At 30.4% G+C, this 14,198-nt stretch overlaps 8 protein-coding genes across 8 annotated transcripts; 3 read left to right on the forward strand and 5 right to left on the reverse strand.

Moving 5' to 3' along the window:
* Nucleotides 1-17: 17 nt before the first annotated feature.
* Nucleotides 18-1,295, forward strand: cgd2_1770 (mannose-1-phosphate guanylyltransferase; the record flags this gene model as incomplete). The annotated part of the gene is made up of 1 exon (XM_626396.1): nt 18-1,295. The coding sequence occupies one exon, from the start codon at nt 18-20 to the stop codon at nt 1,293-1,295; it is 1,278 nt and encodes a 425-aa protein (XP_626396.1).
* Nucleotides 1,296-1,508: 213 nt separating this feature from the next.
* On the forward strand, nt 1,509-2,825 carry cgd2_1780 (PDI like thioredoxin domain containing protein; the record flags this gene model as incomplete). Its single annotated transcript, XM_626397.1, has 1 exon — nt 1,509-2,825. The coding sequence occupies one exon, from the start codon at nt 1,509-1,511 to the stop codon at nt 2,823-2,825; it is 1,317 nt and encodes a 438-aa protein (XP_626397.1).
* A 955-nt stretch (nt 2,826-3,780) lies between these two features.
* cgd2_1790 (hypothetical protein) lies at nt 3,781-6,900 on the reverse strand (the record flags this gene model as incomplete). Its single annotated transcript, XM_626398.1, has 1 exon — nt 3,781-6,900. The coding sequence occupies one exon, from the start codon at nt 6,898-6,900 to the stop codon at nt 3,781-3,783; it is 3,120 nt and encodes a 1,039-aa protein (XP_626398.1).
* A 210-nt stretch (nt 6,901-7,110) lies between these two features.
* Nucleotides 7,111-8,091, reverse strand: cgd2_1800 (heat shock 40 kDa protein, putative; the record flags this gene model as incomplete). The annotated part of the gene is made up of 1 exon (XM_001388168.1): nt 7,111-8,091. A coding segment is annotated over one exon (981 nt), but the record flags the coding sequence as incomplete, so codon positions are not given.
* Nucleotides 8,092-8,451: 360 nt separating this feature from the next.
* cgd2_1810 (CysQ, sulfite synthesis pathway protein, putative) lies at nt 8,452-9,439 on the reverse strand (the record flags this gene model as incomplete). The annotated part of the gene is made up of 2 exons (XM_001388169.1): nt 8,452-9,094; nt 9,138-9,439. Coding segments are annotated over 2 exons (945 nt in total), but the record flags the coding sequence as incomplete, so codon positions are not given.
* A 127-nt stretch (nt 9,440-9,566) lies between these two features.
* cgd2_1820 (hypothetical protein) lies at nt 9,567-10,214 on the reverse strand (the record flags this gene model as incomplete). Its single annotated transcript, XM_001388170.1, has 2 exons — nt 9,567-9,989; nt 10,035-10,214. Coding segments are annotated over 2 exons (603 nt in total), but the record flags the coding sequence as incomplete, so codon positions are not given.
* Nucleotides 10,215-11,352: 1,138 nt separating this feature from the next.
* cgd2_1830 (hypothetical protein) lies at nt 11,353-12,547 on the forward strand (the record flags this gene model as incomplete). Its single annotated transcript, XM_001388171.1, has 2 exons — nt 11,353-12,259; nt 12,309-12,547. Coding segments are annotated over 2 exons (1,146 nt in total), but the record flags the coding sequence as incomplete, so codon positions are not given.
* Nucleotides 12,548-12,601: 54 nt separating this feature from the next.
* On the reverse strand, nt 12,602-14,149 carry cgd2_1840 (signal peptide; the record flags this gene model as incomplete). The annotated part of the gene is made up of 1 exon (XM_626399.1): nt 12,602-14,149. The coding sequence occupies one exon, from the start codon at nt 14,147-14,149 to the stop codon at nt 12,602-12,604; it is 1,548 nt and encodes a 515-aa protein (XP_626399.1).
* Nucleotides 14,150-14,198: the final 49 nt, after the last annotated feature.

Consider the following 14,198-nt stretch of genomic DNA (forward strand, 5'->3'; position numbering starts at 1 on the left):
AAATTTGCTCCTAGTTAATGCGTTTTTTTATTGCTACTGAACCCCATATTTTTTCGCCGCTGAACTCGATTCAGTTTAAAATAAGTCGATATTTTCTGGAAGTTATGAAAGCAATAATTTTGTCAGGTGGTTATGGCTCTAGGCTCCGTCCATTAACGCTTACAAAACCCAAATCAATTGTTGAGCTATGTAACATCCCAATCATAGAATTCCAGATTGCACAATTTGCTAGTATTGGGATAACAGAAATAATTGTAGCACTTAATTACAAGGCCAATGAACTCATTCCCACACTAAAAATAATTGAAGATAGATATGCTGTAAAAGTTCATTTGAGTATTGAGGAAAAGCCATTGGGTACTGCAGGACCAATTAAATTAGCACAAGACTTTCTAAAAGAAGACGAACCTTTTTTTGTTTGTAATTCAGATATAATATGTAATTTTCCATTAAGAGAAATGCTTGATCTTTATCACAAGAAAAACTCTGACTCGGAATGTAATGGCGTTATTCTTATAAAGCAAGTCTCTGATCCTTCAAAATTTGGAGTAGTTTTGCATGATGAAAATACGCTCATCGTAGAAAAATTTATTGAAAAACCTAAGGATTTTGTTGGTGATTTCATTAATGCAGGAATTTATATTTTGTCAAAAAGAATACTTGATCTGATTAAACCTAATCAACAAGTTTCAATTGAAAAGGATGTATTCCCTATCATGGCATCATCAAATACACTTTATTGCAATAAGTTCTTCACAAACAATGACAATATATGGGCAGATATAGGAAATCCAAAAGACTTCTTATTAGGAAGTAAGTTATTTATGGAATTCCTTAAATCAAATTCAATAACAGGGCATTTGTGCAATGATAAGCATAGTTCTAAGACAGAATTGCTTAGAAAGCTCCTAAATGAAAATAAACTCGAATTATCTTTCGAAACACCAGAACTTAGAATAATAGGAAATGTGATTGTTCATCCCACATCCTCAATAGGAAAGGATTGTAGTATTGGTCCTAATGTTGTTATCGGGAAAAATTGTAAAATTGGAGATGGAGTAAGGTTAAAGGATTGCGTGATATTTGACAATACAAATATTAACAGTTATTCAATTATTTCCGGCTCAATTATTGGGTGTTATTGCAATATTGGGAAGTGGACACGCATAGACGGATTGTCTGTATTTGGCGATGATGTAAATATTCAGGACGAGTTGTTTATCAACTCATCGACGATATTGCCCAACAAAAGTGTGACTACATCTATTAATACTCCAAACACAATTTGTTTATGATATGACATTTTTGCTATTAGATTATTAATTTGCATAGTTGCGTATTAATTCATTATTGATGTATAACAATCCCCACATTAATTCTTTATTGTTTACATGGTACTTGTCTCAAATGCGGCAAGCATAGGATTTCATTTAATTGTTTATTTGAGGGACATTCTAGTTTACAACAAATACTTTTTTCGGATATATGAATAAAAAGACTGATGAAACATGATTTTGCTTTATGTTCTGTCTTTTTTGTTTTCTACGTTCGTTAGCTTTCCCTGTGCTTCATCGAAAGTCATACTGGATCCTTTGCAGCATGATGTCCAGATACTAACAGCACCAAATTTCGAAAGCTTGTTGTCAAAGTACCGCAAAAGTGGTGTTACTTCTGTCTTCTTCTATAATGGTGATGATAAGGTAGCTGTGAGCGAGCTTCTAGGATGGTATAATGATGCAGCAAGAGAATTGAAGGGTATGGCTAAGGTTGCAGCAATTAATTGCAAAGAATTTAAACAATTTTGCAGCAAAATAGGTAATAGTGGTAAAATAATCATTTATCCAGTTATCCCCATTCCAACATTTGAATTTAATGGTGAAAAAAGCGTAAGGAACCTTAAGAACCAACTTTTGAGATACATTCCCAGAGATAACGTTTCAGTGATTGGAGTTCCAAATCAAGAAAGCTCTAAAGTTATCAAAATTGAGGACTTCCTCACAAGACACATTTCTGTTCCAAAAGTACTCGTTTTTAGCGAAAAGGAAATACCTCCAACAATTATTCACTCTCTTGCAAACGAGTTCAATAAAAAGCTTTTGTTCGGTTTCATTCCAAACTGTAAGAAGAACGATGTCTCGATAGGAATTACAAAAAAATTTCAAATTTCGAGCTTCCCAACTATTATGGTATATAAAACAGCCTCGAAGCTACCGGAATTCTATAAGGGCGAAATTAAATTCTTGCCACTGTTTGAATTCTTGAATGTATATGCAGAAACATTCGTAATGGGGGGAGGATTTTCAGATAACGAATCTCAAGATTCGGGTTCAAAACCATGGCTGTTGCAACGAATTCCTGAACTAACAGGACTTTCATATAATGATGTATGTGGAAAACACAAGAATTTATGTTTCATCTACTTAAAGAATGGCGAAATCTCTTTGGAGGAGCAGTCTATGCTGGAAGAACTCCAAGATTTGTTTACTCCTCATATTGCAGGTAGAGGTACCAATTTTAAATGGATGTGGATGGACATTTCAATGGAAGATGAATTCATGAAACTTTTTAATGATGATGGGAACAAAATTGCTCTTCCATCTGCTGTGGTTCTGGGCACTAGTAAAAGACTAAAATTCACAGTCCTCCCAAGAAATATCGAAGGAGAACTACAGACTGCAAATAAAGACACAATTAAAGACTTTCTAGATAAGGTGATCGGTGGTGATGCTAGATTTACCAATATTAAAGGGCAAAAACTACCTAAGTTTATCGAAAGGGTGCAGAATAAGAATACGAAATTGGAGAAAAGTAGAGACGAACTATAGGTTTTATAGATTATTAATTTTAGTCTCAATTTTGATTTTTTTAATTTATTCATTCTTGAGCGAATTTGATTCAGAAGTCACTTGCATTAGGGAATGAAACAATTAAATTATTTGTCACTTCTATTTCTCGCATAACGGTATATTTAGGTTTGAACGTCATTTTACATAATATTTCGATAAGCTCAATTATTCTATTTTTTAAATTAATGATTTGCGTCGTAAATGAATTGAGTTTGAGAGCAAAGTATAATTGCCTCCAAAGCAATTTTGACGTATTTCATTAGTATTTAAAAATATTTTTATGGAATAATGAAAAAAAATTACATTTCTTCTTTTTATAATCTAATATTTTGTTACTTTTACATAATTTTTGGCAGCAAGCGATACAATAGAAATATTGAATTGCTAGAGTTATTAACTGTCGATTTAATTACTTCAAATGAAGTAAAAATCATGAATTAAATATTTCTAAATTCTTAATATTGAATGATTGATTTTTTTACAATGTTTGAATACTTTTAGAAAATTAAATAGATGAATAGTTCATCATATTGCTCATTATTTAGATATATATTTCATCTATCTGATAATTTCTTTAAAAATAATTGATTAAAGTTGTGGTTCCTATATTTAACAATTAATTTTAAATTACAATATGAAGTTATTTCAATGTTAAGATTTATCTAATTTATAATAATCATCATTAATCAATAAATCAATTTCATATTAAATTTATTTGTAATTATTACATGTCCTATTTAATAAAGAGAAATAAAAAATCATGTTGATAATGCCAGTACAAGGCTGGGCAATCATGAAGTTAATATCAAAAAAAATATATATATATAGCTTATCATTTAGAAGCATTTAGTAAGTAAATTATAAAAAGTTGCAATTAAAGGAAAGTATCTAAACTGTTCAAAAGATATATCAACGACAAAAACAAATGTAACAATTAGTTTGTTGCAATAAAATTCTTGATTGCTTTGCAAATAAATATATAATCACTATTTTCAATTTTTTTGAAGAAATATTCAGTTTTTTCAATAATTTGATCGATGCCAACCCACTTAAATAAGTTACAGTAGTTAGCTGATAAAATCCACAAAATTGAAATGATTGAAAATTTAAGCAATCTTTCTAAACAATCATTTTTTAAACCTCGTTCATCAGTAATATATTCTTCAAAAATATACTCAACTATCGAATAAAGAAGTAATGTTTTACTCTTCTCAAGTTCTAGATTATTTTCTTTATAATTGAAGTATACATAAGCTTTCCAAATATGCAAAACCATCAAAATAGGGCATTTCAAAGTCTCTAATGGAATAATCTGTTCAATTTTGCAAACAGACAAATTTGATTTTTTTATTTTCGAAACAATTGTACAATAAATCAAACTAATATTGGGTTCTTCCAAATAAAAGTAATTCATTTCTAGCTTAGGTGTAAACGCTATGTAGTTGCATATCTGATTTTTTATACATTCAGGAAAACCATATAAAGCGTTTAAAGTAGAATTCATTTGAATTGGTACTGCAATTAGATGCATTTTAATTGTTTTAGAAATAACACAATTAAAAAATAGCGAAATATTTGATAATTCAACTTCAGAGTTTGCAAATTGATTTAAATAATTAATTAAAGGTGTAAACCACATTTTTAAGAAAACTTGGTAGAAATATTTTTCTTCTTTGTCTTTTGGAAAAAAAATGTATGATTTAGATAAATCAATGAAGCATTCAGAAAGTAAATTAAATAATTGGAATTTGGTAGATAGTTTACAATTACAACTATTGATAATTGTTGCAATTATACTTATCTTATCCTCCAAAGATAAACTTGAATGATTAGGTTGAGTAATGAGAGTTTTAATTATAAAGAAGGAATAAAGCAAATTAGTTCCATTTTTCATGAAAATAAGTACTTGATCAATAATTGAAAACAAAAATTTCTTCGGTAAATAAGGCCAAAATGGCAATGTGGAAATAATTGATTTTTGATTATAAATTGGCAGAGTTGTTATTATACTTTGTATATTTGTTTGTTTCATATTTATAAAAAATGGCATAATACTCTTACAGATGTTGGTTGATAGAGAATTATCCTCAAGTTGAGTTGGCATTCTATTCATTAAATAATCTTCTAATATTAATAATAAATTACATATTAAACTTGTGGGACATTCTTTTTCTTCACCAACAGCATTATAATACAAAAAAAAGATAAGTTTTGGTATATTTGAAATCCAATACTTTGCTAATATTATGTCATTTTTTAACGGATTAGTAATACTTTTTAAATTTAATCTTTCATTGGTAGAAACCAAAATATGTTCAATAGGGCTCCAAATTGAGAAATTTTGATCGAAGTAATATTTTTGTATATATCCAATATTGCTCAAAATTAAAGGAAGAAACATTAATATTTTTAGTGCCATGATAGTCAGATTGCCATTTTCATTAACTATATTTGTCGTGCTATTTACTGTATGAATTAGCAATAAGTGGAATACTTCTTTGGCAGAAAGAAGGTCTTTGTTATTAAACTCAAAAAGAATATAACTAAGCTCTTGATCAAAAAATTCGTTATATTTTATATTCTTAGTATCAAATTCATATGTATTAAGAAGACTTAATGAATCATTTAAATCAAGCAACATCGAGAGTGAGTAAAAGGTAACGTATTTGTTGGGAGTTAACAATTTTCTTAATACGTTACGATTTAATGAGCTCACGTACATCATTTCCACTCCTTCTAAAAATATGAATTCGAAAAGTTCTGAATGATTAATATCGAATAGAAGTTCGTTTTCATTCCTGCTTCGTGTTTTGAAATATTTTTGTATAAAAATATAATCTTGAATAATTTTGTTCATATCGTTTTTAGAGTTATCTCTCTGTATAAATTGTGGAAGGAAATAAATCCTTAATAATAATAATTTTTCGATGTGAAAAATTGATGAATTTGATTGATCTGAATGGCTGGAAGTTGAATCATCCTTTAATTCCAGTTGGATTTTTCGAACAGAATTGCAAATCTTATTCAATTCTTTATTCTGAATAATGAAGCCTTGCCCATATTTATTTATATTATAAATTGTATCTAATATTAAAGATGTTAGAAAAGAAAGTATATATTCTCGATCATTTAAAACGAAGGTAGGAATATTAGGTATTAATGATCTTTTTATTCGTATTGAAGAGTTGTTTTCATGTTTAAATTTTTTTTGGTTTTTAAACAAATTCATTCCACAAAGTGAAATTTGATCATTAAGTTTTTGTTCCCTTTTAGAGATTATTTCAAATGAAATGTGAATCAAAGAATCGTAAAGCTGCGATATTGAGCTTCTCAATTCAGAATTACTAACCCCGTTAAATTCGTAGTCATTTAATTTTTTCAACTTGATAAGAATTTGATTAATAATTTCTCGAATTGTAGCAGTTATTATGAACAAACTATCCAATGCATTATAAAAATTTGCCGACTGAGCTATCCTGCAGACTAACGGAGACCAACCAAGGAGATAATGTAAAGTAATAATTTTTTCCCTGTGTTTTCCAAATTCAATTAATAAATACTCATTTAAAAAAGTTAATCCATCAATTCTAACTTCGTTCCTAATATGTGAGAGAGTATTTTTAATTTGCATAAAAATTATCTTTGAAAATGGTGTAATAACACCATTACTTTTCGATTTGAGTAATTCCAATGTCATAGCATATATAGTTTTACGTACATGCATGTCACTATCAATCCAACAGCTTGAGGTTATATTCAAAACACGGTCAATATTTTCATAAATAATTTTTGGATAATTCTTAGTAATTTCAAGCAAACTATCTGCTGATATTCTTCTAATGTTGTCATTTTGTTGGAAAATTGAGCTGAGTTTTTCGTTGAGCTTTACTGCATAGTTTAAATGAATATCCTCTAACCTTTGTTGAATACCTTTCTGAAACAAAATTTTTATTTTTTTGCTTTTAAAAGCTATTTCAGTTGAATTTGACCGTCTCTGCTTTTTTAGAGAGGTGTTTTTTTTTTCTGTTTTCAAAGTAAAAGGTTTCTTTTGCATTTCAACTAATTAAATGACAATTGGTAAGATTTGACACAGGAGATTGACCGCCATTTATTGTACAGTTTAAAATGCCCGATTTTAACGGCAGAACGAACATAAATTTTGAGGATTTAAACTGTGACAGCATAACTTATTATATGGTTAATTAAATTATGGTTAACTAGATAAAGAGTATATTCAGACTACTTGATTTTTAAAAAATTATGGTCAGTCTAATGCTTCTTTAATAAGCTTCTTCTGCTCTGGTGTGAGAGACTTTGGAAAACAAATATCAAATTCAAGTATTAGGTCTCCTTTTTGTCCTGGCTGATTCTTTATTGGCATCCCTTCATTTGGAACAATTTTTCTTGTCTTTGGATTTACAATTTCCTTGATTGGGATCTGTAAGTTACGATTGTCAAGAGTTGTCACAGGACATGTAAAACCTGTTAGCGCTCTAACTAAGGGGATAGTTACCTTCATAATAAGATGGCAGTCATCTCTTGTGAATCTGGGGTGAGTCTTTGTTTGAATTATAAGTACTAAATCTCCAGGCGACGTTCCAGGTGATTCCTGATCACCTTCTCCAGAATATGTTAACTTGGTCCCGTCTTTCCAGCCAGGTTTTATTTCTACCTCGACTATATTTTCTTCATTCCTCACTTTATGTTCTATAAACCTTTTTCTTGTAACCTTAATTTTCTTACGTTTCCCTAAGTATAGCTCTTCTAAAGTTACCAATAATGGGACTTCGTGCGATCTTGGGGCGTGTCTAGTTGAAGAACGCCCATTATGCGTAGATGACATGTGTACTTGTCTGAACATTCCACTTGGGCCACTAAAGAAAAATGAGCTTCCTTCTTCATCACCAAAACTACCTGCCCTATCTGAGGCGAAAAATCGTGCAAAAATTTCATTTGGATCAATGAATATTCCCCCACCCATTCCTCCTTGATCTGATGTAGGACCTCCAAATCCAGCTTGTAATCCTTCCGAGCCATATTGATTATATATATTTCGTTTCTCTTTATCGCTCAAAACCTCATAAGCTTCACCCAGTTCTTTGAACATCTCTTCAGCCTTTTTCTTACCCTCAGGAGTAGAATTTGCTTGCTTATCGGGATGGTATTTAATAGCAAGTTTTCTATAGGCACGCTTGATATCTTGATCAGATGCGTCCTTAGAAATACCCAGAATTTTGTAATAATCCTACAAATTAGATAATGTAACAGTTAAAAACTTTAAACGAAAAACTAGCAACTTACCTTACCCATTTATTACTTCAATATGTTAAATTTAAAGATAAATTACAAAAAAGAAAAAAAATGTTGAGAAGTGGTTATTTTAAAATTGACTTTTCTCCCCATCAAAATTTTTAGACAATACCGGTAATTTGACTTAAATTAATTGTTTAATACGAAAAAACAATTTAGGTTAACAATTAAATGATATACGTAGATATAGTATTTAACTCATTCTTTTCTATTATAGTGAATAAACTAAACTTTAATATTTTGGGCTATTATTTTACTGATTGTTTGCCCTGAAATGGCAAAATTTGATACTAAGCTAGTCTGATTTTGAGAGTATTCTATTCCTTAAAGTTTCTATAACTTTTTCATTTGCTGCAACAAAATATGGATTAATTAGAACTTCTTTATTGTAGGTAAGTGGTTCCCCTAGTTTGAACTGGGTTTCTGATCCAGAAAAAAATGTTTCAAGCTTGTAAATATCACCGCAAGTTTGCCGTATAATAATATGGCTCGCACAAGTGTCCCATTCCATACAGTCATGAAACCTTGGATAGATATCAGCACGACTTTCAATAAGTTCAATAAATTTAATCGATGATCCGAATGGAATTTTAATATTGTTTTGGAAGAATTTCTCTGAGAATAAGTCTAAAATGGGGCATTTATAATTATGAGATTTTAGTATTCTAATCACTCCATTATTGGGAAATGGTTTATTTGATTTGGGGATAAATTCAAGTGAGGTTTTGCCACAAATTACGTTAGAAGAATTTAATGTAGCAATTTTATAAGCTCCTCCTAAATTATTAAACGAAAAAAATGATATTCCAGTATTTGGAATCGATACAACTCCAAGGGTTGGTTTGCCATTTTCACAAAGTCCAATATTCACAGTGAATTCACCGTTTCGCCTCAAAAATTCTTTTGTACCATCAAGAGGATCAATGAGCCAACAAATCCTGAAAAAAATTAAATTTTTTAGTTTAGTTTACAATAACTTACTTATACTTTTGCCTATTTTCCCAAGTATCAGTTTCCGATTCTTCTGAAATTATTGGTATTTGCGGCCACTTTGAAGAGAGTTTAGCACAAATGATTTCATTCGCATTTAAATCTGCTGTTGTGACTGGAGAGTTATCTTTATCCTTGTAATTAATTCTTAGTTCCGCATCAATATTTTTGTAAATTTCCATAATAACTTTGCTAGCAAGAAACCCAATTTCGACAACCTCCCTAGCAGAAATGACCACTTTACTGTCTAAATTAGTTTCGTAACACAATTTATTAAATTCATCTAAGCTCATTTTTAACTATTTAATAAAAGAAAGCGCGATTAAAGAATAATTATAATGAAAGTAAAATGAGTTAATTATTCCAAAAATAACAAATAAATCATAATAACTATTCCAACAAAAAGTGAAAAGTTAGATATTAACTTATTTCTAAGTTCTTCATCTGAAGAAGCGTAATGATTATAATGTATTTGAGTGAAAACTTACTGTTGTCTGATTGTCTGCTATTTGCAAATTCGGGAATGAAGTAACGATGGGTGTAACCCAAGCTCAAAAGAGCACCTAAAGGATTTGCGAACACCGTTATTAGTGGAGTATTATTAATTCCAAACCCAAAATCTGCATTGTGAAAATATCCATTATGCCCCCCAATATTTTGATTACGTTGTCTAGCCTCCGGCCTTTCAGCCTTCGGTCTTGGCTTTGTTTTTTTTCTAGGATCAACATTTTCATTACCTCTACCGTATAATGGAATTACATTCTCTGAATTAACTCCAGCCTTGCAAACTGGGCAGTCTTCATAACCTCTATCTAGCCAGGAACAAATACAGCTCCAACAATACTGGAATGAGTTAGTTTACAATGATGTATATAGTTAAGAACTTACTAGGTGACCACATCTTGTCACGATAGGCTCATATGCATTTTCAAAACAAATATTGCATTCAAAACTAGTATAGTTTTTTGACTTCTCTTCAGATCTATGATGGTGATCAGACTGTTCTCCGTTCAATCCGCTGCCTTTTGCGTCAATCTCACTATTTGAAATGTTATTTACCTCTCCCATAAAACCTACAAATTTGTAATAATTAATTGATTGAATTTTCTTACATATTTTCTAATATTAATCTATTAATAATTAAATAGAATGTTTGTGGCGGGTTGGTACTTGCTCTACTTTGTCACTAAATAAAATAATTCAAAATATAATCTGGTGCATACAGCTTAATAGAGTAAAACTCTCTAACCGATTAATTTTATGCATAGTTTTCGTCACGTATATGAACATAGAATAATAATGTAGATGATTATTTAGAAGTTGAGTTCCCGCCCACACGTGTCAATTGTTTTGATTTGTTATATATGAAATATTTAAATAAATAAATATAAATATAAATATAAGTATAAATATATATATTCGTTATTGAAGTTGAAATTAGCATTCTATATCCGCATTCCTTTGTTCAAGGCATGTATTTGTTACTGATGCTTGTATTTTAAATATTCTTTCCTCCATCTTTTCCTTTTTTGTTGAGCAGTATTAATTAAAATCTAATTCTTTAAAAGTATTAAACTTGTGCACTCGCGTTAAAATTAATTACATTGATAAATCCAATAATACTTTGTATTTATTTTATTGAAATTTTTAAAGATTCTTACATGTATTGTTTCCAAGTGGACGTACACTTATGTATGCATATTACATAAGCGATATAATATTTGAAGTAGTTTATTATATTGAGAGAAATTTCAAAGTTATACAATAGTAATGAACAATAATTCAAAAAGGTAGGTAAATAATTTGCTTAAATATAAAAGATACTTTAAAATAAACATAACAAATATTAATGTTTTTTTTTGGATTTTTAACAGGGCTCTAAAGTTAAACCTTCTTGATAACATTGAAAATCTTAAACAAAGCGTGTTGCTGAATAAGGCATCAATAGAGACAAATTATTTGGAAAGATGCGAGAAAGCAACAAAACATTGCATTACTAAAAATAATCACAAAGATGAGAATGAGGATAACTTAAGGCTGTTGTAAGTTAGGAAGGAGCTTTTAAAATAAACTTTCATTCAATAATAGGAGAAAAAGAGTTTCAATTAAGGATTTTAAAATTCTAAGCCCAATTGGCGCGGGAGCATTTGGTATAATTAGACTTGCGGAATGCAGGAACACAGGCAGCATTTATGCGCTAAAGCAAATGAGAAAAAGTATTATCAGAACAAAAAATCAGCTTGAAAGGATATACAATGAGAGAGCACTCCTGGCTCAAAATGCATCCGACTTTGTTGTAAAGTTATTTTACACATTTCAAGATGATAAACACTTATACCAAGTAATGGAGTATTTGCCTGGAGGGGACTTGATGTCATATTTAATAAAATATGATAAATTTAGTGAAGAAGACACTAGATTCTACATGGCGCAATTGGTTCATGCCGTTGATTTAGTTCATCAGTTAGGGTTTGTACACAGAGATGTAAAACCAGATAACATTGTTCTTGATTCTAAGGGGCATCTCAAATTATTAGATTTTGGGCTTTGCAAGTTTTCTCCACTAATTGAAGGAGACGAAAATAGAGAATACCAAACAGAAAATCATTTAAGATGTGTCAATTTAAACGCTAAATCACATAAAGATAGTAATAAAGCTTCTGAAATTTCCTTTAATGAGAACAACGAAAACAAAAGAATTAACAAAGAACTTTATCGAGGATCAAATTTACTAGAAGAAAAGAATTGCCAAAATGAAGATTTAAATACTTCTCTGAAGCATTTGGACAGAAAGACAATTCATTCTACTGTAGGAACCCCACAGTATATGGCACCAGAAATATTTCTCAGACAAGGGTATACACATCTTGTAGATTGGTGGAGCGTGGGAATACTGATGTATGAATGTCTTTATGGAGGAGTACCATTTAATGATGATACGCATAACCCAATTAAAGTCGCAATAAAAGTAATGCAGTGGGAAAAGTTATTATTACTCCCACATCCATGTAGAAAAATTTCGCCCGAAGCACTAGATCTACTAAAAAATTTATTGTGCCATCCTTCAAAAAGGTTTGATGGTGAACAGATTAAAAAGCATCCTTTTTTCAATGGTAAGTTTATAAATTTCGGTTAGTTTATTGAATTTATAACTTATGATAGAAATTGATTGGGATAAATTAAGACAATGCCCTGCTCCATTCAACAAACAGATTAATGAGAATATATATAAAAGCAATGTTACGGCAGCAGAACTAATTGATGAGTCTCCAAACAACACAAGATATGGTGTTCAGGGTTCTTCACTAGTTGATATAAATTTCTTGGATTATACTTATAGGAATAAAGATCGTAATAATGATCCTATATCAATAGGAGAGGCCATTAAAATGTGCGGATGATTTTTAGAACATAGAAAGCTAAAGAAAAAGCAAGTAAATGAGAAAAACTATAAATTAATTATTTCGTTCTAAATCTAATATAGAATCAGTCTCAAGTATTTCATTTACGCTTGCACCGTTTTGAAGTGTTTCCGAATTGGTTAATGCAATAATTGCTAACAAATCAGAATCTGAAGAGGAAAAATCTGAATCAAAATCACTATTTATACCCTTTTCAATATTATTTTTAAAGCTTTTTTTTCTTTTACTTTCTCCTTTTGTTGGCGAGATTTTGTCTTTATTTTGCAGCGGACTTTGGTTGTAAATGTGTGGTTTGTAATCACCGTTTACCCAATATTCGGAATTATGAATAGGTAGGGGAACAGTATAAAAGGGGGAAATCAAATCAGAAAATTGACTCAATGCTTTAGAATGGATATCCCTTGCAGATTCAAGAGTTAAAGGAATTCTTTTTTGCAGCCTATACTTTCCCTTTGATATTCCGGATTTCTTTTTGGTACATATTATCCTGAAGCACGAATAGAATCCTAAACTCATCATGCTATCCAATATAAGTGGATCTGTAAAGCCCTTTCCTCTTAATTTATCTAAAAGCTTTTCTTTTAAAATTTCTAGTTTAATATTTTTCTTTTCTGGAGGTTTGCTACTGTTTTCAGAGTTATTTCCAGATAAACTATTATTAAAATCAGAATGCGAACACTCATTGGTGTCAGAATCCGACCCTCCCTCTGTTCTATTATCATCTTTTGATAAGTCTTTCCTGGATTCATGAAAAGTTTCTGAAAAAATATTTTTTACTGAAGCTCCGTTGATGCCAATTTTAAAGGACACATATTTTTTTAACAGTATTTCTAATGCCTTTTCCGGGTTTATCTTCATTTCCTTTTGATTAACAGCGATTGTTTTCGTAATTCGAATTGCGGACGGTCTCCCGTTTGCTATCGAATAACCAAGTCTTTTTAAATTGGTTGGCATTCTACTTCCAATTTTACTTGATCTTGTGGGATCTAAGGGGAACTCCACATTTTCGAAGCAAAATGGGAATGTTGCTTCTGGCTTAGTTTCTATCATTGCAATAATATCCCAATTCCTGTAAACACCTATGTTGAATAAACTCCATTCAATTTCCGCGAGTCCATTTGAACACTGAGAAATATCTATGCCTTTCGTCTTCTTCCATTGAACTGCAACAGTAAACAAGCCATGGCTTTTTTCTCCCTTATTTGTATTTAATACGTTACTTTCCTTTGAAAGCCTGCTCAATGTACTATTATGTGGAATAATAAGCTGAGACTTTCCATGAAATAAAGTTAATTGAGTATCAAAGTCACTATTTACAAATTCGTTCGAAAAAGCATAGGAACAAACTGTGGAAGGATCATTTTTAATGATTGAACTGTAGTCGCATTTTTTACATGAGATAGATGAGCTACAATCCGGTTCCTTTGGTGGCAGGAACGGAGTAAATACCTGTCCACCTTTACAGAGATTTCTGCAAATTCCAGTACTTACAATATCTTTGCCTTCTCTTAAAAAGGGAGGAAATCCATGAACAATCGTATTGCTAATGGATAAAAACAAAACAATTAGGATCAATCTCATTCTCAATTTTGTGCATAAATTTCATGATTTAAAGTATGTTGATTATATT

This window comes from Cryptosporidium parvum, chromosome 2 (assembly GCF_000165345.1).
Source record: "Cryptosporidium parvum Iowa II chromosome 2, whole genome shotgun sequence".
In the NCBI taxonomy this organism is placed as follows: Eukaryota; Apicomplexa; class Conoidasida; order Eucoccidiorida; family Cryptosporidiidae; genus Cryptosporidium; species Cryptosporidium parvum.